Raw genomic sequence first — 26,143 nt, 5'->3', positions numbered from 1 at the left:
ATCTCAGGAAACAGCCGGTCCTGGCCGGGGCATCTGCTTGTTTCCCTTGAGAAGCGCAGGACGTTGCTGCTGGGGATGAGCCAGGTCCATAGCTGTCAAGTTCTCCCTTTTTAAAGGGAAATTCTCTTATGCTGAATAGGCTTCCTCGCGATAAAAGGGAAAACTTGACGGCTATGGCCAGGTTTAGCTACCGAGCTACCGCCTCCCACCCGCAAGTTCTTCGGAGGCGTGGGCGTTTAAAAATGCTTGCTTCCCACGTTCAAACGCTGGTAAAGCGCTTCAGTCCAGAGAGGGGAGCTCATCCTGACAAGACAGAAAGCCTCCCATGTGAAAGGCATTTCCCTACAAGGTTATATAAAACAGAAGAGAGAGAGCGCGCGCGCGCCATTGAAAGGAAATGCGTTGTTATTATCACTATTATTTCGCTCCGCAGCTTGCAGCGGGGGGGGGGGGGGTCCCCATGGGAGGAGCTGGAGGCCTCCGGCGACCTCCTCTTCGCCGCCAGGCATTGTGGGGATTGTAGTCCGGAGCTTCGGCTGTGCGCACACGCGTTTCCCCGTTCGGGGCGGGGCTCTGGCTCTGGGCCGGCCGCGGGAGGGGCTGGAGAAGAGGCGGCCGGCAGAGCCCCGCCGTCGCTCGCGCTGCCTCCGAGAGAGCCGGGGGAGGAAGCGAGGCGCCTCCTCTTGTCCCTCCGGGTCACCCCAGCCCCTTCTTCCCGGTCCCCGCGAAGAGATCCGTAACGGCTGCGAAGGGGCCGGCGGCGGCCAATGCGAAATTGGTTGGTCCTTCTGTGCCCGTGTGTGGTCGGGGTCGTGCTGCACCTCTGGCTGCTCCTCCTCAGCTGCCCGGCGAGTGGCCCCGGGAAGCAGCACCCGGCAGGTAGGTTGGGAAGGGAATAGAGCAAACGGGGAGCGACGCCCGCCTGCCCTCCTCCCTGAGGGAAGGAGGGAGGGGCAGGCGGGCAGCATTTCACCCTGCTCTTCCCCCGCGCGTGAGGTGAGGTAGGAGAGAAGCCGCCTGCATGGGGGGCGGAGGGGGAGAGGTGACGGTGGGCGGGCGCCTTTCTCGCCCTGTGTGGAGGGAAGGGAAGGGCAACGGGTAGAGGCAGGCCCGACTCCAGCTTTTGGGGGGCGCTGTGGTTGGTTGGAGGGCGCTTTGGGCAGGCTGCCCTTGACGGAGCCCTGCCAAGCGCCTGTTGAGCCCCCTTCCCCGCTCTCAGGAGGGCTCACCTGGCGTCGCCCGTAGTGGGCTGCTGCCTCCTGAGGGCGAGGGAGAAGGGCAAGGGGCGAAGGTAGTGCCTCCTCCCTCCCCTCCAAAAAACTTAGGCACTGGGCGAGCAGGGGGTGGCGACGTGCTGCCTCCCTCCCTCCCCACAAGGCAAGCGAGGTTACTGGCGAAAGCAACGGAGAGTTTTGTGAGAGACTGTGGGGTGCAAAAACCGTCCCCTCAGAGGGTGGGGTGGGGTGGTTTGCTCCCTTCGTTATGGAGGGAGTTTAGGAGATGGGGAGGGAGGGGGCACCCGAGGGAGAAGTGTAGAGCAGGGGATTGTGGATCAGGAGGCATGAGGGAGGCAGGCTTCAACCAGAAGCGAGTTGAGGGGATGAAGGCCATAATTCGCCCAGGCACTTGGAGAGAAGTTGGGACAAAGGTACGAGGGAAGTGCTGTCAAAATAAGGCGCACAGATAAAGCTGAGAGCAAATGAGAAGAAAGGAGGTCGGCTTCGTCCCCACCTGGTTTGTAGGAGAATTGAATAGCTGCAAAAGATTCCATTGTAAAGCATAAATAAGAGATGGAAAAGGTGGTTTAGAGAAGAGGACCTTATGCATTCTTATTGAGAAGTGAATGAGTTCAATGAGCCTTCCTCTCAAGTAAGTCATTTTTGGCTTGTAATGTTCATCTAGACTAGGGGGAAAGTGCGAGGTGAGCTAAGAACTAACATGCCTGAGTGTAGGAAAGGAAATCCTGTGTATGTATTGTGGGCAGGAAGAACCCTCAACCTGGCTATTGATGAGGGTGGGGACTCCTATCCAGTCATCCATTATTATTGGAGCAACTAAAGAAAGATGAGGAGGAGGCCTCCAGGCATTCCTTTCCTAAAATTTAATTTTTGGGGATTTCTGTTGGTTCAAGACAGATTGGAAAAGAATATGTGCTAGCAAAACTATTTAAATAAAGGAATAAGTCTGCACTAAGAAACTTGGGAAGAACTGCTGGAGAAAAAGAATGGCAAATTAAATTATTGACAGAATACTGTATGATTTGGCCATCTACTGGGCTGATCATACGAAATAGATTTAATGAAACTAAATACTGGAGTACTTTGGAGTAAATTACCGTATTTGTCATCAATCAGTGAACTAAGTATGTATTTGTGTGTCACATGCTGAAGAAAGAAAATGGCACAATAATTAGACCCCAGTCCCTTTGTTCTCTTTAGTAATTGTGACAAACATGCTGCCTTCAAGATCATCAAATCTCTTTTGAAATTAGGATAGGAATCTGGTGAAACTTTTAAACCTTGGTTTTGAGTATTTAAGTGATCCGAAAAGCTCTGTTGCACCTCAGACCTTTTGCTTAGTTTCTGTTTACAAAGTTTACCTGTCTGCTTCTACCAAGAGGATTCAAGAAAGAGACACCACTGTGCTCTTTGTCCATCTCGTTAGTTAGTTAGTTTTTTATTCCATTTATGTATTCCATAAAATATCCCAGAGCAATATTATAGTAAAACCATCCTCAGCTCCTTCCAACAAGACTTTTAAGTAGAGATACTTCTTAGCCTATACAGTATCCATGTTCAGAATGTTATGAGGTGTTTTACGAGATGCTGGTGTTTTACTGTGTTTGTTGCTGGGTGCTCCTTTGAGAGGAAGGACAAGGCAAGACATAAATTTAACAACAACAATTCCATAGGTTGAAACAATTTCATATGTAACTGATACAGATGAGGATTAAGCTTTCCACTTGAAAGCCATGTTGAAAAAGGAAGATCTTTAATAAGCACTGAAAAGACAATGAGACAGCACCTGTTGTCTCTAGCACCTGCCTAACGTTTAATGGAAAGGAGTTTCAAAGGGCCACCACACTAAAAGTCAGTTTCCTGTATCATGTGGAATGAACCTCCTTGTAAGATGGTGTCTGCAGGAGAGGGCCTCCTGCAGAGTGCAGTGAACTGTTGGGCATTTAGTTGGGATCCCAGGTTCCTGCTTTCCCCTATTCTCATTAATAAATTTATAGACTGCTTCACAGCATAAAGCCATCAAATTGGTTTCATTCAGACTTGTAGTCTGCCTCCATTCTTGATCCTCCTCTGGGGTCCAGGTGATCCCACTTCTGTGAGATCCTGCTTTGTAGCAGTTTAGCTTTCAAAAGTAACTAGAACTGGGAGTTAATGATGTGTTAGACCTGTTCCTTAAGTGGCTTTGCGAATTGAATTCTAATTCTAATTCCCTTGCGTTTCTATTTAGTTACATGTAGTGGCAAACACCAGTGTTTTCATCCTATTGCTGTACCTCTGATTAGTTACCTGCCTTTTACTGTGGATGTGGCATTAGGGCTATGACACAAAAAGTGCATTGAGCTATGTGCATGGCGGCTTACTGCTCCATGTGGTCCAGAGACCATGTGATGATTAAAGGTGGTTTTTTTGTGAGGTTTAAGAACACATCAGTTAGTGTTTTGGGGAGCAAAACTGTGTTAGAATTGAATTATAGGACAATCAATCAATCAAGCTTTATTACGGTCATATACCAGCTATTAAAAATAAAAATGCTTTACAAGGCTATGGGAGTTGTCATTCAGGGTGGATATAAGAGTCTATGAGTTTGAAGGGGCTATGTTTCCAGAGGGCGGGTCCAGCTGGCCTTTCCCCTGGTGCTGCTCAAAGTTCTCAGTTTCGTACCCGAGCGAAGGAACTACTTCCCACAGTCCAATACCAAGTTTGCTATTCCAATGGCTCTCTTGTTCTGGGGGAGGGGGAGGCTGGTCCTGCAGATCTGCGTGCAGAATCTGGCTACCGTCCGAGTTAACTTTTGCTCCTTTCCTAATAGTAGGGCCTTTAGTTTGGCCTTATCTGGGAGGTCGGCCAGGCTCTCCACAATGGGGGCGATGGTATCTCTCCGTGCCTTATCGAACAGAGGGCATCTAAAAAAAAAGATGCTCGGGGCTGCCTACTTGCCCCAATGGGCAGGAGCAGAGTCTCTGCTCGTATGGGATCTTTCCGAAGGAGCCTAACAGCACTGGCGAGGGCAATGCCGAGCTTCGGGCGAGCATGAAGGCTCTTCTTGAGTTTCTGGATTCAAGATAAAAGAGATACGCTGCCGGGGCAACAACGTATTTCTTGTTTTCAGCTATATTGAAATCCGGGGACCTCATGCTGTCCAGCTGTCTCTCCGTGTCCACAATTCTTTGTCTGACCTCGGAATGATAGGACAAAGTTATATTCATACTAATCTTTATTTCCAACTTGGAGTTGTAGAATAGTCCCTGAATCTAAGGACTATGAGGTCTGTACCAGCTAAAGCTCCTAGACCAGCTTCAAGGGAAGCCCTCCATAGAGAACACTGCAGTAATCCAATTTTGGAGTTACTGATGCAAGGACCAATGTGCCATGGCTATTCCTGTCCATGAATGACCTTAGCTGGTGAAAGGTACTCCTAGCCACTGTGGCTGCCTGAGCCTCCAGTGACGAAGGTAGCTCAATGAGAACCCCAATATCAGGTACTTGTTCCTTTAGAAGAAGTGCAATCTGCCTAATTTCTACACCCAAGAACCACACACCCAGAGAAATTTAATCTTGCCAGGATTCAGACTGGACCTCATCCAGCCCACCACTGCTTGCAGGCATTGGTCCAGGACTTCCACAGCCACACCTGACTTAGATGTAATTGAGAAATAGAGCTGGGTATTATCAGCATACTGTACTGATGACACAGTGTTCCAAATCCCCTGATAACCACTTCCAATAGCTTCATATAGCTAGTAGGGACAAATACACATTATAGCTTCAGAAGCAACCCAGATATTCCAAGAAATTCTAGTAAAATGTACAAAGAAAAGACTCTTCGACCAGAAACTCCTTAGATTCCTTGAGACATTATCAGGATATATTTGATGGGTTTTACTTTGTCCTACTACTGGCTTTCAAATACTTGCATAATCTTTCCGCAAGAATAATAACAAGCATGCTTTCCACAGATCAAAAAACATCCTGGAGACAGGAGTACGAAAACACATTTGCAGACTTTTTTTTTTAGGTTGGCATCACTTTCTTCAAAAACTTAGGTCAAGTGTATAGCATGTCTAAAACCAACAACTGTGAAAACATGGTTCACAGATTTTGACTGGTATTGGTAGCCAAGATCTTTTCCCTCTCTTTGTCCCTGCTTCCCCACAGAGGTGGACCATAATAATAATAATAATAATAATAATAATACAACAACAATCTTTATTACGGTCCATAGACCCATCAATTCGTTACCTTAATAATAATAATAATAATAATTTATTTATACCCCACCCATCTGGCTGAGTTTCCCCAGCCACTCTGGGCGGCTTCCAACAGAAAAATAAAACACAATGATCTATTACACATTAAAAGCCTCCCTAAACAGGGCTGCCTTCAGATGTCTTCTAAAAGTCTGGTAGTTGTTTTTCTCTTTGACATCTGATGGGAGGGCGTTCCACAGGGCGGGCACCACTACCTTCGGTTTCCTCTTCAGCTCTAAATTGGACAGCCTTTGGGGCAGGGGAACAGGGGATTTGAATGGTGCTGGACTGCTGAGCAGCTCAGCTCAGCCCAAGCCCCACTTTGGAATGTGGGACCGGGGATCTTCCCCTCAGTTGCAGAATATTTCTGTGTAGAGTGAAACTGCACGAATAATTCCTGTCTCTTCCTCAGTTCCATATTGGAGAGGAAGCTTGGGGTTTGGGGGCAGTAAGAGGTGGACAGATATATGGGATTTAAACAGTCACAACCTTTATTGTACCACTGCATAACTGGTGACTAGGACTAGATTAAAATTGGAGTGTGAAATTGGAGAGTATGCCCACTCCCCTGTTCTTGCAGGGAGATATGGGTGGAATTGTGGACTCATGGCAATGAGAACAGGAGTGTAAAGTGACTTCCACTCACTTAATTGACTCTGAGGGGAACATTCCTTGGCTGTATAACACCAACTCACTCTCTCCATACTTGTGGCACTTGTGCCCAGCTATTTTCTTTTAGTGTGAATGGTAATATACCGGAGAGAGCATTTCCCCCTTAGATTGAACCTATTGTTTAAACCAGGCATAGGCAAACTCAGCCCTCCAGATGTTTTGGGACTACAACTCCCATCATCCCTAGCTAACAGGACCAGTGGAAACAAAATAAAATCCATCCAGTAGCACCTTAGAGACCAACTAAGTATGTCATTGGTATGAGCTTTCGTGTGCATGCACACTTCTTCAGATACTGAAGAAGTGATCTGGGACCTGGACCAGTGGTCAGGGATGGTGGGAATTGTAGTCTCAGAACATCTGGAGGGCCGAGTTTGCCTATGCCTGGTGTAAACCTTTTGTAATTCAAATTTATAATCTTGTGACTACAGGATTTCATTCTTGAAACTGTGTGCCAGCAACAATATATTATATAAGATACTCATAGAAGACAGTGATATTATGAAATGTCACCATGCTGTTAAATCTTGAACATGCAATGTAAATTTGAAAATCTTTTGGGATATGCTAAAATTACCTCTTCCTGCCTTACGTGCAGTAGTTGTTCTAAGCTGTCCAGGCACTTAGTTGATTTGTCATCTTAATTTTTTTGGATGCAATCTCAAATTAAGCAGAGTGAGATGAAACTGATCTCTTGCCAGTGCTAAATATACATCTGAGCATTTCCATTATAGAATAACTGAAGATACAAGCCTATCTTTCTCAATTGACTAGGATTATGCCATGTTTATTTAGTCTCAGTTTAGGAAAACGCCTTAATGTAAAGGAAAATTTGTTTATTGTAAGCTTTTCGCCATAGCAGTTGGATATGCATATGTTTAGCTGAGAATGCAGTTTAAAACAGGTAACCTTCCTTTTCTCCCTCATGAAAATTTCAGAGTACTGGCTCATTTCCAATGCAGTGCTAAGTAAGTGTCCCTTTAGCACAAGGATTCTTGCTTGTTTAATAAACTTTTCTTTCCCCCGCCCATGTGCTCCCTAAATCTATTTTGGAAGTTCTCCCAACCGTCTGGAGGGTGTGGGACACACATTGGGGACGGGAGGGGGAAGTTCTAGTGGGAATCCTTGAGCTTATAGGACTGCATTGTATACAAACCACTGAGACTCCCCAAATTCTGCCTTGGTTTATCTTAATGTTAACTATACAATAATAGCTTTATCTTCTCAGTATTGCAGGCTTCAAATGATATGCAGTCCATTCATTTTAGTGTGTAAAGTGCTCTTGTGCCAAAGCCTCAAACTCCTCAAATATGTGAAATTGCATTTCTAAATCCCTTGTGTTCTTTACCTACTCCTAATCTAAGAAATAGCTTATTATTTTTTAAAGATTTCTTCTCTTGTTTGTTGAGGGTTTTTTTTAAGTTACTGCCCCAGTAAATTTCACCACCATTTGAATGACCTGCCTATAGCTCTCGCCACCCTACTTGTGCACTTGCTTTTCTAGTAAGGCATTGTTAATTTCTACTTCCTAGGTCTACTGGCTTTCTTTCCTCATTGGAAACCGAAACATTATGATGTCATCGTAGGGGTACTGTCTGCACGACATAATGATGGGTTGCGGAATGCTATAAGGAACACTTGGTTCAGGCATTTGAAGCAGCACCCAGGACTGAGTCAACGGTAATTCCAAAGAGTTGCTTATTCCTTCTCTTATGAACCTCAAAACAGAGTATCTAAGCTCATTTATGAGAATCTTCAATAACTGGAATTAGTTCAGAATATTCTTTAAATAACGTAAAAACACCCGCTAAGTTATAGTGAATTCTGTTCCCTGCTTCTGAATTCTCCAACAAGAAGTGTCCTGACCTAAATTAAAATGCTCATCAGCTTGACAGTGCTTTTCTTTATTCTTTTAATGAACATGTAATAATACTGTCCTATGTAGCTGGAATATTCCAGGATGGCACTTCATTACATATTAAGATATGCATTACTGTTGAAAAAGATGGCAGCAAAACAAGGCAAGTGGATGTAATATGTTTCCATGCTAATTTTACTGGCTTTTAATAAATCATTTCTGTGATTATTAATCCTTTATGGGGAAAAACATTTAGAAGATCATTAATCTCATTTTAATTAATCTGGAATGAATACCAGTGTCTAGTTTTCTCTTTCAAATAACTGAGGGAACTTATAATTGCTACTCCACAGAAACAAGTAAACAAGTTGCATAGGGAAGTCCTTCCTTTTTATACTATGAGCCCTGAAACTCTCTGGTTTCTTGGACAGCATCCCATGAACCATCTGAAACATCAGAGCTCATCCTTCAAGGGTAGGAGGATTGCTCCAACCTTGGAGAGGGAGCTCTGATGTTGGGTGCCCATATTAGATGCCCTTCACTACTACAGAAACTTCAGCTGCCTTTAATTGTGTTTTTTTTTAGTTATCGTTTCTTTTTCTATGTTTTAGCTGTTCTTAGTTTATCTGTAAGCTGCCTTGAGTCCCTGTAAGGGAGAAAGGTGGGGGTATAAAACATCCCCCTGAATAGGGGATGTGACAGGGAAGATTAGCAGATGGCTTGGATCCAAAGGATCAAATATCCCCCCCACCTCCACTGCATGCCCCCAAACCACAGAAAACACTATAGCCCAGGAGCTTAAAAAAATATCCTGGAAAAGGATGGCAAAGTGTGATCGATGGAGCAGTTAATCTGTCTTCAGTTCTCCTGTCCCCACCCGCCCCTGCTTTAGGGTTGCAGCCTTAATCTTTTATAAAGCACAAAAGTGGGTGAAGTGTGTTGTGGTTTTCTTGTGTGAAGCATTCTTCATAATTCTGGAAATTATGGAACAGAAATCAGTAAATGTTGTTAATAACAATATTTTAGTGTCCTTGTGAAGTTTATAATTGGTGCACATGGATGTGATGTGCCAGTAGAAGATAGAGAAGATCCTTATTCATGCAGACTTCTGAACATCACTAACCCAGGTAAAATTTTTTAGAGATCTTTTGGATGGATTGCTTATTATGTAGCATATGCTTATAGCTAATTAGCTGTGCAAACATTGCAACTGCTGCAGTTTATTGCCCATTGAGCTATTTTAATACTGTATTAGAAAGCTCTCATACTAAGCCAAACATTTTTAGGCTGTTATGACAGTTTTAGCAAGGACCCCTTCTTTGTTTTACATTGAGCCCACCCACTCTTCTTAATTGGTGCAGTTGGATATACTTTTAAGTAAATGTCTTAGGGATTAAAGTGTAAGCTGTTTCTAAGTACATTATCCACTGCACTTGCCAGTGATTGTAATTAATATGGAAAAATTCCATGTCTTCTGTAATAAGAAGAGTTGCTTTATCTCAATCACCTTCTTTAAATTGACTTCTGTTGTGCTCTTTGTTACTCCCTCCCCCTTCCAATAGTTCTGAATCAAGAAGTTGAAGCATTCAATTTGCCAGAGGATGACACTTCAGTGCTCTTGGAAGATAGAGTTGTCAGTGTGCATTTCAAAGTCCTTTACCCGATTGTCATCACCAGTCTTGGGGTGTTCTACGATCCTGAGGATGTAGGATTCCAGAGAAACATAACAGTGAAACTATACCAGGCAGAACAGGAGGTATGCTGCTGTAGTTATCCTAATAGAATGAACAAAATCCACAGCCTTTTTCTAAGTGTAGAATAAAGGAGAGGTAACAGGTACCTATGATAAACGAACACACAGTGGACTGTAGTGCCATAACCTGCAATTCTTTGACACTTGTGAGTCAGTAAGAATAGGATTTATGGGGTGGGGGTATATGGGAGGAAAAAATAAATAGAAAAGGGCAAAAAGTCAGAGATTTCTTTGCCTTCTCTATGTTTTGTGCCAAAACATTGAAGAAGATGGTTTAATCATGATTTCTAATAGTCTTTTGTATGCTCTAAAATAATTAGGTTCATGGCACAGGGAAAGGGAACACAGATTCTTTTTTTCTTTATTAGGCCATTAAATTAATTTTTGTCTAGATTTAAATGGCTGGTGAATCTAGGTGGGTCTCCTTCTGCCGTAGGACATGGCTTGGCTCCTTTGCTTGCTTGCATGGGTTGTGTTTTTTGGTGGTTTTATAAGATGCAATGAAAGGGGTTGCAGCCTAAAAGATGGGATATTAAATAAGTAAATAAATGATTCTACCTTGTTAATATCTAGTTAAAACTAGATATTAATTTGCTCCCTGCCAGCCCTGATGCTTTGAATCCATTGTAATGGAAGGCATATTCCATATAATGGCTTTCCAGAGGATCATGGTAAATGAGAGTTATGTTGGGTAGAATTCTTTCAGTGGACTTTAAAGTAGCTATTTACGTAGGGTAGCTGAAAGTCCAGGCTTAAGTCACAGGACTGCTTAGCAACTTGAGTCAGAGGACTGCTTTGCAATGCACTTTAGAGTTTAAATTAGCATCTTGGGAATGTTTTGTATGTGGGATTACATTTGGCTTTACTTATGCAGTAATAATAGTAATAATAAAGGAAGTATGCAAAAACCTTTGTATTTAACAACTCGCCTGGTAGCCACTGGAGACCAGAAATTCCAAGCAGGCTTGTGGAGGAGGAACAGGTCACTGTACTCCTCCTGCACCAGACTGCTTGGTTTTTATGTTAGCAGCAGGAGGAGGAAAGCCCCTTCTATCATCAGCATGGGAACACAGAGGGGATAGTTTGCTTTGGCCCTCACATGAGAGAAGAGTCTTGCATGTGCCAGATCTCCCAGGAGTGGTTTCTGATAATCTCTACTAATGTATGGGTAGTAAACAAGCACAACCATTTTCCTTATTCATCCCACAACCAGTTCCAAAAATTTTATAAAGGCTTGTATGAGATTGGGTTAAAATAGGTAACACTTGAATGCAAATGTGGGTTGTTCTGCTATTAGGACTGCATTTGAGATATCCTGAAATGGAGATTTGCATATTATTGATGTGAACCTGGAATATATCGTATTGGACTCAGTGGACATTTCAAATGTAGTCTCTGGTATTTTTGTTCTGACATGGGTACTTTAAGTGTGCAAGGTGTTGGCTAAGGCCCTGAAGTCTTGATATAGGGACTTGAAAGCTTCCCCTCTCCATTATTTAGCAATGCATATTTGCATTTTAGGTGTAGAGTCTTTGAAGCTTACCTTTTTATAGGATTTTATCAAAAGTCTGCAGGCCATACAAAAAGCGTGCAGGTGATTGCATGTTCTCCTGTATCTACAACTATATTTGAAGGTTGTAAACTGGTGTGAATATTCATTAACTTTAATAGCATTCATGGCTTACAAATGTGTTGCTTTTTGTTTTCATAGGAGGCGCTCTTCAGCGCTCGCTTTAGTCCAGCTAGCTGTGGAGTGCAAGTAAACAGACTCTGGTATAAACCTGTAGAACAGTTCATTCTGCCTGAGGTATGTGTGGAGCATATCTAAACTGGTTCTTTACAATGGCATTTGGTTTTTTCATCTATTAAGAATTCTTCAGCTTTTTTCTGTCATTATTAAATTATTAATGGATTTGAGTCTGTGAAATGTCACACATACTTGGTGCAACCATATCTTTTTGTAGCTCAGTGCGCTCTGATTCTGCTCATCTGTAAGTAACTGAAATCTTCTTAACATCCCAATAACTTAATGGGGAGGCGGCATTATAAGCTTTCAAGAGAATTGTCTCCAAGCCCTGTTGAGTAGAGGCAGTGGATTTTAGGCAGCTTTTATTCATGGGGTAAAAAAAGAAGAGGCATTATATTGCATTCTAAAATTCTGCTTCATACTTAATATGGAAGAGAATGAATAGATCTGGCCAGAGAATGAAGTTCTACATTTAGACTTGGGTCCAAATCCTAATGTAGACTAAAATATAGAGAGAGCCCTAGAGCACAGTTCTATTTCTTAGCCTATTTTCCACCTATAAAGTTGGAATATTAGATATTTCCATCATGGGCCTATTCTAAAAATGAACGAAATAAAAAAAATATTATCCCTCCTGCACGTTCCTCCAGTGATGTTATTTTGGTTACAAACAGGGAGGCCCGGAAAATAACCCCCACATAAATTGAGAGTTGCCTGTAATACAAACTACTTTTAAAATACATATGTCCTGATTTTAATGAACCATAGATTTAATGCTCCTGTGGGAGAGCATGTTTTTAACATTTGTTTGTTGTTTTATTGCTGGTTTGAGCTTCTTTGGGAGGAAGGGTGGGATAGAAATTCAAGAAATGCACAATAAACAAACAAAACAATACTTTTCTGTTAAAATGAAAGATGTTGCTTATTACCAAGGGTCAACATAGGTTGACCATCCCTCCCTATCTTTAAAGAGCAGAATATGGAGGTCTTGCTTAATCAGCAGCTTTTTTGTTACTCCCCTGCAATTAGCTTTGTGTGGGAACTATCTCAGCCCATTATTCCAGATATTTAGATGACATAAAACATTTTAATTTAGATGATTGTGTAGTAAAAAGTATGGTTGGTTTTAAATTATTGATATTTTGATGCGTCTTATCTTTATTCAATTTAATTTTAGCAGACTTTTTTATTGTGTGCCAGGGATAATACACTGAAAGAGGCATTGCAAAATAAAGTCTATCCGTCTACAGGTTAAACTGCATTTGTATTTTTGTAGGAGGGAAATCTCTGAACACTTGTTTTTCATGCCACAATTATTCTGTTTCTTAAAGCTTTAGGCTCAGGGAGCCCACAGCCAAAATAAATAGCTAAAGAAGAAGAGTTTGTAAGACACTAGTTTAAAGCAGCGTTTATTCATCCCTGACACAGTTATGTCTTTTATGCATTTATTAATGAGCAGCAATCTGAACAACAGCTGACACAATAGTGCCTCAGTTTTTACTGTGGTTAATGTTCACTATGGTTCAACACATTAATAAAAGCAGCAGATTTGACCTGAGTGCACTGGGGGAAATTGCATATAGTCTACGTTTTATTCTTTGATTATTCAGCTGTAGTAGGCAGCCTTCAACGAAAGTTAGCAAGGCGTGATAATTGATTTTGCTAGACTTTCTCAGAGAGACCTCTACCAATTTTAAGCCCCAGCCATTTATTTTTCACTGTAAAAATGTTTGAATGTCTACACTCCCCGCTTCATAAAGCAAACCAACATACATTAATTCCTTAAGGAGACAAGATGGAATTGTAAACTGGATGCAGGTACACACACAGTGCCTTGGAGGTGGCCAGTAAAGGGGAAAACAGGCTCGGGAAATAACAGTGCTTGTGGAAAATCACTACTGTTGTAACATGCCATTCCAACCAGTCACAAACATAACCATGATAACATACTGCAATGGAAGATGAGAGATGGATACTTACCTCTGTAGTTTCCCCAAATAGGCTTGGGAGAAGGATTTGGGTTTGCCTGTAAAGGGGAACAAGTTTCTGTTCTTCTTTCATAGCCAGTGAATAAATTGGGGTATAAGTTAAATGTGAGTCACTAAACATGAGAAGGGCCATCAGAAATAGACCAGAAACTATTGAGCTGCCTCTTTCATAAGCAACTATTAAACAGGAAAATGTTTATGTGAAACGAAGTAGAACCATGTTTTAATATATGCTTCAATGTGCTCACTCTTTTAGGGTGGGAAAAAATATCCTGGCAAGTATGAAATCCCTTCCTTAAGCATCTGAAGATAATGGGGAATGTTGGGACAGGAAAAATTCCTTAAAACTACTGCGTAGGGACTAACTAGGAAGAGTGATTTTTCGGGGGAAGGATTAGGTATTTTTGAGGCGAGGCAACCAGAAATATACACAGTCTTCCAACGACAGTTACACCATAGATTTGTATAATGGCATTAGGATACAGGCAGCTCTATTTTTGATTCCTTTCCTAATGATCTCTAGCATGGAATTTGCCTTTTTCATGGCTGCTGTGCACTGGGTTGACATCTTCATTGATCTATCTACTAAGACCCCAAGGTCTTGTTCCTGGTACATTACCTCCAGTTCAGACCCCCATGAGCATATATGTGAAATTAAGATATTTTGCCCCAGCATGCATCACTTTTAACTTGCCTGTATTGAATTACATTTGCCATTTTACTACCCATTCACTCAATTTGGAGCAGTGTTAGAAACTGAAATATGAAAGCTAGGAGCTAAATGGCACCTTAAACCAAGGTTATGGGAGCAACAATGGAATGTATAGGCACGCTTTTTTATAACAAGAATACAAAGGTGAAAATGAATGAACTGCAGCTAAAATCTTACATTCATTTTTCACATGGTCTAGTCCTCACCTGAAGCTTTCAAAAAACAAAGTCATGCTTCCCCTGCCCCACCCCCTAATATTCTTAAAGAGGGTCCCTTCTACAGTCTTCAGAGAGTAGCTGGAAGTGGGGAGGCAGAAAAAGGTTGTCCTTTCCTTCTACTCTGCAAACAAGCCCTGGATTCTCCCTACACCCCCTTTCCTTCATATAAATATATCTTTTTGGCACCACAATTAACACATATTAAAGGCCTATACAACTGATGGCAGAGACACCCACCTTGACTGTCTGGTTCGCAAACCTAAGACTTAAGGGTCCTTCAATGACCCCACTCCAATATTTTATTTTAAGCATCACTGAGAATTTGAGGTAGGTAACACTTTAACATGCACTACCTCCTCAAACTCTGCCCTCCAGATGTTTTTGGCTTACAACTCCCATGGTCCCTAGCTAGCAGGACCAATGGTCAGGGAAGATGGGAACTGTAGTCTCAAAACATCTGGAGGAAGCCTGACTTAAACCATCATAACTAACTGGCTTGTTGTTGTTGTTTAGTCGTTTAGTCGTGTCCAACTCTTCGTGACCCCATGGACCATAGCACGCCAGGCACTCCTGTCTTGCACTGCCTCCCGCAATTTGGTCAAACTCATGTTCGTAGCTTCGAGAACACTGTCCAACCATCTTGTCCTCTGTCGTCCCCTTCTCCTAGTGCCCTCAATCTTTCCCAACATCAGGGTCTTTTCCAAGGATTCTTCTCTTCTCATGAGGTGGCCAAAGTATTGGAGCCTCAGCTTCACGATCTGTCCTTCCAGGGAGCACTCAGAGCTGATTTCCTTAAGAATGGATAGGTTTGATCTTCTAGCAGTCCATGGGACTCTCAAGAGTCTCCTCCAGCACCATAAGCAGGCGTCTTTTAATTTCGTGACTGCTGTCACCATCTGCAGTGATCAAGGAGCCCAAGAAAGTAAAATCTCTCACTGCTTCCATTTCTTCCTCTTCTATTTGCCAGGAGGTGATGGGACCAGTGGCCATGATCGTGGTCTTTTTGATGTTGAGCTTCAGACCATATTTTGCGCTCTCCTCTTTCACCCTCATTAAAAGGTTCTTTAATTCCTCCTCGCTTTCTGCCATCAAGGTTGTGTCATCTGCATATCTGAGGTTGTTGATATTTCTTCCGGCAATCTTAATTCCGGCTTGGGATTCATCTAGTCCAGCCTTTCGCATGATGAATTCTGCATATAAGTTAAATAAGCAGGGAGACAATATACAACCTTGTCGTACTCCTTTCCCAATTTTGAACCAATCAGTTGTTCCATATCCAGTTCTAACTGTAGCTTCTTGTCCCACATAGAGATTTCTCAGGAGACAGATGAGGTGATCAGGCACTCCCATTTCTTTAAGAACTTGCCATAGTTTGCTGTGGTCGACACAGTCAAAGGCTTTTGCATAGTCAATGAAGCAGAAGTAGACGTTTTTCTGGAACTCTCTAGCTTTCTCCATAATCCAGCGCATGTTTGCTATTTGGTCTCTGGTTCCTCTGCCCTTTCGAAATCCAGCTTGCACTTCTGGGAGTTCTCGGTCCACATACTGCCTAAGCCTGCCTTGTAGAATTTTAAGCATAACCTTGCTAGCGTGTGAAATGAGCGCAATTGTGCGGTAGTTGGAGCATTCTTTGGCACTGCCCTTCTTTGGAATTGGGATGTAGACTGATCTTCTCCAATCCTCTGGCCATTGCTGAGTTTTCCAAACTTGCTGGCATATTGGGTGTAGCACCTTAACAGCATCATCTTTTAAAATTTTAAATAGTTCAGCTGGAATATCATCACTTCCACTGGCCTTGTTATTAGCAGTGCTTTCTAAGGCCCATTTGACTTCACTCTCCAAGATGTCTGGCTCAAGGTCAGCAACCACACTACCTGGGGTGTACGAGACCTCCATATCTTTCTGGTATAATTCCTCTGTGTATTCTTGCCACCTCTTCTTGATGTCTTCTGCTTCTGTTAGGTCCTTACCACTTTTGTCCTTGATTATGGTAATCTTTGTACGAAATGTTCCTTTCATATCTCCAATTTTCTTGAACAGATCTCTGGTTTTCCCCATTCTATTGTTTTCCTCTATTTCTTTGCATTGCTCATTTAAGAAGACCCTCTTGTCTCTCCTTGCTGTTTTTTGGAAATCTGCATTCAGTTTCCTGTATCTTTCCCTATCTCCCTTGCATTTTGCTTGCCTCCTCTCCTCCGCTATTTGTAAGGCCTCGTTGGACAGCCATTTTGCTTTCTTGCATTTCCTTTTCCTTGGGATGGTTTTCGTTGCTGCCTCCTGTATAATGTTACGAGCCTCCATCCATAGTTCTTCAGGCACTCTGTCCACCAAATCTAAATCCTTAAACCTGGTCCTCACTTCCACTGTGTATTCATAAGGGATTTGATTCAGATTGTATCTTACTGGCCCAGTGGTTTTTCCTACTTTCTTCAGTTTAAGCTGGAATTTTGCTATAAGAAGCTGATGATCTGAGTTACAGTCAGCTCCAGGTCTTGTTTTTGCTGACTGTATAGAGCTTCTCCATCTTTGGCTGCAGAGAATATAATCAATCTGATTTCGATGCTGCCCATTTGGTGATATCCATGTGTAGAGTCGTCTCTTGTGTTGTTGGAAGAGAGTGTTTGTGATGACCAGCTTGTTCTCTTGACAGAACTCTATTAGCCTTTGCCCTGCTTCATTTTGAACTCCAAGGCCAAACTTGCCAGTTGTTCCTTTTATCTCTTGAACTAACTGGCTAGTATATTTCAAATTAAAAGTACATTAAACTAGGCAACTAAAACCTAAACAAAACATGTTGTGTTTAAAAGAAATGAAATTTTTCAGGTCCCCAATGCATGCATGTTTTAATTGGGAGAAAGCCCCCTTGAACTTGTTTGGGATTTACTTCCGAGTAACAGTGGCAATTTTAATCTGAAATCTTAGGCACAGCAAGAGCTCAAGAACAATGGGAGTTTCAAACGCTGATTTGGAGAGGTCCTTTGGGAGCTCTTCGCAATCTCTTTCCTTTAATGACCCCAAACAATTTAGTATTCTCAGCAGACTTTCTCAGACTATTCTCAGCCACATCACTGCTAGTATTCTTGGCCCTGTTGATTTTTGGTGGTGTTTCATAATTAGTAGATTTGTGGCCTTAGCCAGATACATAAAAAACTCTCAAGTACTTCACTGTTTTTTATCTCAGATGTAAGAGGATTAAAAAAACACCACTGTTAAACTACAGCTTTTAAAATTTGGAGAGTTGTGTTAAATATTTCTGGTGAGGAACATTATAAGGCTGAAAATTATTAAATATTTGTCTTATCCTTCATTTTCTGTACTGCTCTCCAAATCCAGGATTTAAGGATTTGTACATGAAAATTAAACTTCAGTTCTTCAACTTTATTCTGTTCTGCAAAGAGTCTAAAAGATCTGTAAAAAAATTCATTTGTCTCGTGTGTACACATACAGATACATTGTTAACTGTAAGTGGTGACTTTTTTGACAGAGTTTTGAAGGCACTATTGTGTGGGAGAGCCTGGATCTGCAAGGCCTAGTTTCTAGAAATCTTCACAAAGTGATGGTGAATGATGGCGGAGGTGTCTTCAGAATCACTACGGTCTGTCCTTTTATTCCTCCATATAATGATTATAATAGGGCAGCATTTTGGTAAACATTTTAAACAGGTCAAATTCTTAGGTAACCTCTTAAATATGTTTTTGTTTTACTTGAAATCAAAATGGTGCATTTGGATAATTTTATCATATAATAGTTTTGAGTATTTCCAGTTTATGCATCTGTCTAAATTCATAATCTTAAATAAAATCCCCAAAGGGGAAATGCTAATGCTTCTAACTCTTTATGACCACTTCCATCTTGAAAGCCATTATGGAGGGCATTTGCCTTATTAGCTAATGACCTTTGAGTTGCATTTTAGCCTAGAACAAATTGCTCTGAATTGTTATAACTATATTGATAACAAGCATGTCGGGCATGTTGAGTATAAAATGAACAAAATATATAATTCCTCTTTATATATTTTTATCATGCCATCTTCTAGTATATGTTTTTTGAACTGCAGGTCTACTTTGGATAACCATAAACTTGACTTATCTTAGGAATCTCTATTTCTAATACTAGATGCAATGGGGATCTAGTATTCCTGCTGGGAATAAAGGTGAACTCATTGCAGCTTTGCCATATTTTACCACTTTATGCAATCAGAGTAATGGTTTACTACCGTAGCTGCTCTGAACAGTTACATTTGATTAGGGCTGCAACATTTAATCAATTCTTTGGTCAAAAGTTTCAAACCATCTTAGTTTTGTAGAAGTGATATTTCCATAGCAAAAGTTTAACCAATTCTCTTCTGTTTAATCATTGTGCGCAATAGGCAGGGGAAGGGTCATTGCCACATGAATTTACACAAGGCGTGGAAGGGATTGCCGGAGGCTTTATTTACACAATTCAAGGTAAACATCAAAACATATACTCTTATTAAGGCGCTACTGTTTGTGCTTGCTCCTTCTAATGTTTTAAAGTTAGTTGACCCTTGACAGATCTGCCTGAAATACTGTATGGCTCTGGGGTTATGCACCTTGTAGTCAGCTACCACAATCCTGGAACACCGCATCTGACAGAAACTGTTGCAACTTCTTTGATTGCTTACAAATAGCTCTGGCAGAAAGCGCAAAGCCACCTGGCCATACTGCATCCTAGCTCGCAGGTGCTATTTGGACTTTTCCTGTGTTCTGTGGGGCAGAGAAGCTTCAGCACAGTCCCTGGGGGGTCATTTTCCAATATGTGAAGATAGTTTCTTTCAGTATTTAGAAAGGTAAAGTAGAAGTACATTAGATGTTAAATATTCTTGAGAATCTCAGTATTCTCATCTTGCAGATACCTTTTTTAATACCCTTTACTTAGGAATAGAATATATCTGTTGCAAAGTAAAGTGTATTTTTTAAAAATCTAGGAAAGATAATTATGTGATTTTTGAAAGCTTACCTTTTTCCTATTTCATTTTCAGAGGGTGAGGCACTCCTAAAAAGCCTACAGAGTCGCCCTGAAAGATTCACACATCATATAAATAAACTTGAAGAGGAAGATGCCTTATTGAAAGTAGAAAGCAACACTTATGATGATATTGTTTTTGTTGATGTAATTGATACATACAGAAATGTTCCAGCCAAATTATTGAACTTCTATCGATGGTAAGTTGGGAGAAATGTTTGAGGGATTTGCCTGGTTTATCTGGTGCAGAATTATAAATGCCTTGATGTTGTGGATTATTTGCAGGTGTGAATGAACTGTAACTGTAACTTGAAATGACCATGGGCCTTCTTAAAAATTCCAATACAATTATAATGTGCATATTTCCCCACTGTATGTGTATGTCTGTTCCCTGATTGCTCTCCTCCCTGAGGGGCCACATTTTCACAGCAACAGATGTATGTTATATTAAAATAAAACTGGTTCCCCAAATTACTATGTCCTTTGCTACTATGCTTGTCACATGAAGTATGACAGCATGGTATATTCTTGACAATTATATTACATACATACAACAAACTTCTCCCCTCCCCAATCCTTCATATTAACATTACTGCATTATTGCTTTTCTTCCTATTTTTGAGTTGTTGTTTTTTCAATTTTTATTTTATTTTTTTGAACAGCATGTAACAAAACAGAACATAACACAACAAATAATAACAGCCAATAGACAATAACAACTACAACAAAAATACAAATAAAAAACAAAAAACCAAATTTCATTAACTTGACATCTATTTTTGAGTTTTTAAAGTATTGTAATAGTTGTGGATTCCTTCCTATACAAACTTCAGGGCTTGAGTGCATATGTAGGGTCATTAAAAGCATCGAGAAGTCTCCTAGCCCTCTACTCTGTCCTATTTAATGCATCCTTTGGGGATTTTAAAAAAAAATAAAAAACAGCCTGCACTCCTCTCCAATGCTAAAGTATACTTCTCTTCAATTAAAAGGGTAAACAGGAGCCTGGCTTTCCCTTTTCCAGAAGGCTACCACCTTCACTTTCCTAATGTAAGGGTGGGATATTGCACTATTTTCCCTCTATCACAGCTTACAGGAGTATCCTACTACTAATAAAATATTATTGGAGCCCCCCCCCCTTTCTTCTTCTTCTTCTTCTTCTTCTTCTTCTTCTTCTTCTTCTTCTTCTTCTTCTTCTTCTTCTTCTTCTTCTTCTTCTTCTTCTTCGGGTTTCAGTGAGTCTTAATTAGAACAAACAGTTGCCTCCCAGTGCCAGAAGAGGAATATGAAAGATGACAGCATATCTTATTAGGCTGAAGATGACAAACATTTCAGAATTAGAGCTCTTTATTTTTAACTGCTGTTGGAAAGAGAATTTCAGCTCCTGTGGATTATCATGCAATGGTGCTGGGCAACTGAAAAGTTGCATTCTTTCCTCAATGCAGCTATTAAAGCAAGGGGCCAGAACCTTTGGGGCCAATGGAATGTTGAGTGTGTCCTTCTGCCATGGTAGGGGGCATGCCCAGTGGCAAAACACCCATTGCAAAGAAGGCAAACTGGTGAGACTAAAAGATAAGTTACTTCCCAAAAACCAAAATACAAGGCTGATGTCTTTTCCCCTTACCCTTGCCTTCTCCTCCCCTTCCACTGTCCAACCCCTTGTCACTCCCCTAGTGCTGGCAGGAAGGGGCTCCTTTTTTCTCTTCACCTTTCTTCAGGGTGACTGGATATGTGCAGCTCTCTGCTGTCTTTATTTTTCTAAAGTACCTCTAGGCTTTAGGGCTGGATGTGGGAAGGGTAAGAGTGCTGCATGGGTGCTGCACTGGGAAAACCTGTATTAAAGGTATAGAAGCCGAAATGTTGAAACATTGATCATGCTATTGCATCACACCTGTTTCAGTGTAGTTATTACAGCAGTTAAAATGCATTTTAAGGGACTTTCCTAGTATTTACTTATTTATTTATTGGATTTGTATTACGCCCTATGCCCACAGGTCTCAGGGCAGTTCACAGAGTAAAATCAGAATATTAAACCACAATGCATAATCAAAATAAAAACAACCCAATAATAATCTCATTGTTTTTTATTTGGCTACAGGACAGTAGAAGCAGCTAGTTTCAATGTATTGCTGAAGACGGATGATGACTGCTACATAGATTTGGAGGCTGTGTTCAACAGAATAAAGCTTAAAAACTTAGGCAGACCAAATACTTGGTGGGGAAAGTATGTTTGTTTGTATTTAAATAGTTTACACCAGCAGTGTTTCTGCTGCTGTGCGGTTTCATAGGCAATAGGTATCCTTGCACTGAAGGAGCTTATGGTTGAAGAATAATGGGGAGCATAGGGGATATTTTAAAGCCAAAAAAAACAAACACCAAATATTGTTTTTAAATGTTTTATTTTCATCTTGTTGCAGAGTATAAGTGAGCAAGCATGAACACACTAATCACAGAAAGTATATTTAAGGAAATTTGCAACTCTGGTTGAACCAAGCCATGCTTGAACCAATATTTTGATTTGCATTCTATATAAACCTCTAACTGCAGAATCAAAGACAATATTTCTAGATAGCATAAGTAATGGATGGTTTTCCATTTGCTTGTGCTACCAGACCTCCCCCTTATCTACGGCATCCATCTGCTCTGGGCAAGGGAAGGAAGGAAAGTCCCATTGCATCTACTGGTGCTTGCCCTATGAGTTTCCTGCTGGGTTCATTCAGATATGAAGTTTATTTAATAAGCAGCTGAACTGCATAATCAATACTGCCTACTACATCCATGCTCCAGAGATTGAGTTGCATGTTGATGTATTGGTTTGTTTTGGGGGCTGGTTCCTGGTATCAGTCTTCTATTGCAACTTCTTTGGATTTCCTCATGATGCCTTTGCTTAGACTGGCAAAAATGCTGGGTGGGAGTGAAGGTGGATGTCAAAGCTTTTTCTAGAGGTATCAATAATTCTCTTGATACTGTAAAGGAGGCAAATATAAGGGAGATGGGGGAAAGAAGAGAGGTTAACTAGCCTTCATTGTTTTTTCATAAATCCTGTGATAAAAACGTTTCTGCACTAAAAGGTGAATGATTTCACTATTTCACAGTGCCGACAAACCCCCACAAAAATAGGAAAAATTAAATGTGTAAAAAACTTTAAAAGCCAAAAAGTGCACATAAGGGCACTTGTATATTGAAAAAAGGAACAGGTGGCAGCACACAAAATTGCAAGTTGCTGCCTGAAAGATTAAAGGGGTCAGATAAGAGAGTGAGCCCCTTCTCTGTAAGGACTAGTCCTGATGATTAAATTGTCCAGTTGCCAGTCCTAGAGAAAGGGTTTCATTCTCCTTAGTCAGAATTAAAGAGCTATTAATGTTCTGTCAAAATAACTTGATATTGGTCTCAAGTTTCAGATTAAATTGGGCCGTTGACCGCACTGGGAAGTGGCAAGAGCTAGAGTATCCAAGTCCTGCATACCCAGCCTTTGCTTGTGGATCTGGTTATGTAATTTCCAAAGACATTGTAGAATGGCTTGCAAGAAACTCAGAGAGATTAAAGATATATCAGGCAAGTAATTTGACAGGAGGAATGGAGATAGGTTTGTGTATATGTAATCCTATTTATTTTATAAGCAGACATTCAATTTCCCCTCAGCCTAACATTCTAATATTGGGATTGAGAGTTGTTGTTGTTTTGGAGGAGTCCATTCCAAGAGCTTCTATATGGATATGTGAACTCTGCAGTGGCTACACAATCCCCAGGTTGGCAAGGGCTTCCCTCATTAAGGAATATGTCCATTGTTAGACTTGTGCAGTTTTGGATCAAAGCCAAAAGTTACACAGCATTACACTTGGCTTGGGGGTTTCTGGTTGCATGGAAGTGCTCCATTACCTCAAATATGGATGTGATGACATTTATATGCTTTAAACGCAACAACGCACCTGTACACCATAGTTTTTTTTGGCAAGTATTTACTTGCGAAACTCAGCACAAACTTAAATGATGAAGTGTGTGTCATCTTGAGTCTTTGTTGAAACTGAACTCATTTCCTCATTTTGGTTTTTATTTTGATTTAAATGTGTGCATTTAGGGTGAAGATGTGAGTATGGGTATTTGGATGGCAGCCATTGGGCCAAAACGCTATCAGGTATGTTTTTACTTGATTTGATAAGTAACTGAGAATCCTACATGCATGTACTTGGGAATTAGCGCCATTTCACTCAGTGCAAATCTGCTTAGATTGAGCTTTAAAGAATTTTAAGATTGCTAAGGAGCAGATGATCGTTATTATGTCCTCATATGTAAAACCACAGAGTTCAGAGGGCGTACTTCCTTTTCCCCATGACTGTATTTTCCTGGCACAGTATGCTATGTGTGTACTTTGCTCCTCCTACAGCAGTGCTGGCAAACCTACGGCACACATGCCAGAGAGGGCACTCAAAGCCCTCTCTGTGGGCATGTGCGTCATTGCCCCAGCAAGGCCATAGCTCCTGTGCCGAGGATGGAGGAGAGGAGGGCTCTCGCGTGCCATCCAAAGCCTGCAGCACCAGGGCTTGGCGAATATCGAGCTGAGCATGCATTGACTTTTGATGCGTCAGGGCCTCCCGCCAGTCTCTTTCCTACTCAGGAGTAAGCCGCTTTGAGTTCAGCAGGGCTTAACTCCAAGGTCAGTAAGCATATAAAGACGGCAACCTAACAGAGAAATTCATTCCATGAAGGCTGCGATCAAACGGCAGCCAAAGAAACTGCAAAATATAATAATAATAATAATAATAATAATAATATATTATTTTTATTTATTTATATATCCTGCCCATCTGGCTGGGTTTATTTATTTATTTATATTGGTATATGCGCATGCAATCATTATTATCTCATTAAAAATTGGGAGAGGGTGGCTCTTAGTACAGCCCTCCAGTGTATACTACTGGCCCAAATTGTGGAACCTCTTGAAAAAAATGTATTTCCGAGGTTTGATGGCTCATAACACAACTTTGTTTTGGAGTAATACCAGTGCTTTTTTCCTGTGGGGACACATACCCCTAAACATTTTGTGAATTTTAACAGGAGAAGAAATTCACTGTATTTATTTTCCCCGATTTGAACTGTATTTATTTCCCCCCAGTGATTTTCTTGAGTCAAAATGAGAGTACCCCTAAACATTTTTTTTAGAAAAAAAGCACTGAGTTATACCATAAAATTATATATCAATGGAAAGACAATTAAAGAAGAATGTAATGCAATAACTTTTATGAAGGATTATTTATTACAACAGCAGTCATAAAGAAGAAACATGAAACACACAGAAAAAAATGAGATATACAGGTTAAATTGCCGTGTTGGCACTTTACAATACATAAGTGGGTTTGGGGTTGCAGTTTGGGCACTTAGTCTCTAAAAGGTTTGCCATCACTCTCCTAGTTTCTTGGCTCAGGGTAGCAAAGCACTGCATCCATTCCAGTGGTCTGAGAATCTGTTGTATTTAGCAGATCTTTGCCAAACAGAAAGTGTTGGATGGGGAATATGTGGCCTTGCAGAGGTTGCTTGACTACAGTTCCAGTCATCCCTACCCATTGACCATGAGAGCTGCAATGCCACAAAGCTCCTGATTGCTGCATGGCATCTAACCTGGTGACTTGCTGGTTGAAGCAATCCAGTAACTTAGATTCAGTCTTAAGTGTTTGGTTCCTGTTGCCAGCAATATATTTCTAGTTATTTATTGAGGAAACCTTTGACTTCTGCTCTTCTTTAGTTTCTCACTACTGTACTCCTTTATCTGCCTACCCCTGCTGTCTGTATTTTAAAAGATTGTTACAAGAGGATACTTATATAACTAATATGTCCTGAACTGCCTTTGGAACTATCACTGTGACCTCTTCTTATCAATGTTTGCCATGTTTTGTTTCCTATTAAAGAATCTCTGAAATAATTCTCTCAAACAGGACGATCTCTGGTTGTGCGAGAAGACATGTGAGAGTGGTATGTTGTCCTCTCCACAGTATTCTTCGGAGGAACTTGTAGAGCTCTGGAAAGTCAAGGAACGTTGTGGAGATCCCTGCAAATGTGATGAAAGATGAACACTGGCCCAACCATGAGAAAACTAGTTTTCAGTGATAACAGGAAAGGCTCTCAGTGGTTTCTGAAAAGTATTACCTTTCATAAGACACATCATCTGTCTCCTGTGTAGTTTGTCACTTGTGACAAATATTTAGTGTGGGTAAGTGGCAGTTGTGTGTATGTCCCCCCGCCCCCAGGTTACATGGAAAAAGAGGAAGTATGTTTGCTGTGGGTGCCAAACTATACATGGAATTCACTTATTCTCCTAGGCGGCTTCACACAGGTAATTTGTTTTGTGTCAAATGGCCCTTTAACAATGTTTTGTACATCTTTTCTTTTGTAAAGGGAGCCTTTCCATTTCCATATTCTCTATTGGGAGTTTTACAAAGCTAAATGTGAAGTAAAGCAATTTTCTTTATTAGTAAATGACAGGTGTAGATAAGCTTGACCTTTCATGCATTAATATGCAAAAAGAACAAGGATTTAAGTCTAGCCTTAGGAATGTAAGTGTACTACTGTAAAAATATATACGTAATGAGGCCCGCACTACTGTGCTATAGAGGTTCCCAACGCAGGAGGGAAGCATAAGTTAGTGTACCAGTATTCTACTTATGGGCACTATATATTCTACAACTTGCTAAAGAAAGGTGGTGAATGCTGCATTTCTCCATTCCTTGCACCA

The 26,143-nt window shown here is 41.1% G+C and overlaps 1 protein-coding gene across 3 annotated transcripts; it reads left to right on the top strand.

Moving 5' to 3' along the window:
* Nucleotides 1–593: 593 nt before the first annotated feature.
* B3GALNT2 (beta-1,3-N-acetylgalactosaminyltransferase 2) lies at nucleotides 594–26,118 on the top strand. 3 transcript variants are annotated; one of them, XM_035108411.2, is made up of 12 exons: nucleotides 594–879; nucleotides 7,690–7,837; nucleotides 9,042–9,142; nucleotides 9,578–9,771; nucleotides 11,480–11,575; nucleotides 17,918–18,028; nucleotides 18,803–18,881; nucleotides 19,436–19,619; nucleotides 21,515–21,631; nucleotides 22,812–22,971; nucleotides 23,495–23,551; nucleotides 25,347–26,118. In XM_035108411.2, exons 1-12 carry the CDS (start codon nucleotides 768–770, stop codon nucleotides 25,479–25,481), a joined length of 1,494 nt encoding a protein of 497 aa, XP_034964302.2. In that variant the 5' UTR covers nucleotides 594–767; the 3' UTR covers nucleotides 25,482–26,118. The 3 variants fall into 3 exon arrangements, with proteins under 3 accessions (XP_034964302.2, XP_034964301.2, XP_034964303.2); XM_035108410.2 differs by having other exon boundaries at nucleotides 21,515–21,640; XM_035108412.2 differs by lacking the exon at nucleotides 22,812–22,971 and having other exon boundaries at nucleotides 21,515–21,640; nucleotides 25,347–25,483.
* Nucleotides 26,119–26,143: the final 25 nt, after the last annotated feature.

The sequence above is a fragment of the Zootoca vivipara genome, chromosome 3, assembly GCF_963506605.1.
Source record: "Zootoca vivipara chromosome 3, rZooViv1.1, whole genome shotgun sequence".
NCBI lineage: Eukaryota > Metazoa > Chordata > Lepidosauria > Squamata > Lacertidae > Zootoca > Zootoca vivipara.
The sequence above is the reverse complement of the archived record's forward strand: the minus strand, read 5'-3'. Positions and strand labels throughout refer to the sequence as shown.

Excerpts from the sequence above, each read along its gene's own strand:
- B3GALNT2 (XM_035108410.2), top strand. The coding sequence starts at position 768 with ATGCGAAATTGGTTGGTCCTTCTGTGCCCGTGTGTGGTCGGGGTCGTG. Across the intron at positions 880-7,689 it reads CGGGAAGCAGCACCCGGCAG|GTCTACTGGCTTTCTTTCCT; the intron begins GTAGGTTGGGAA and ends TCTACTTCCTAG. Across the intron at positions 22,972-23,494 it reads AGAGATTAAAGATATATCAG|GGTGAAGATGTGAGTATGGG; the intron begins GCAAGTAATTTG and ends GTGTGCATTTAG.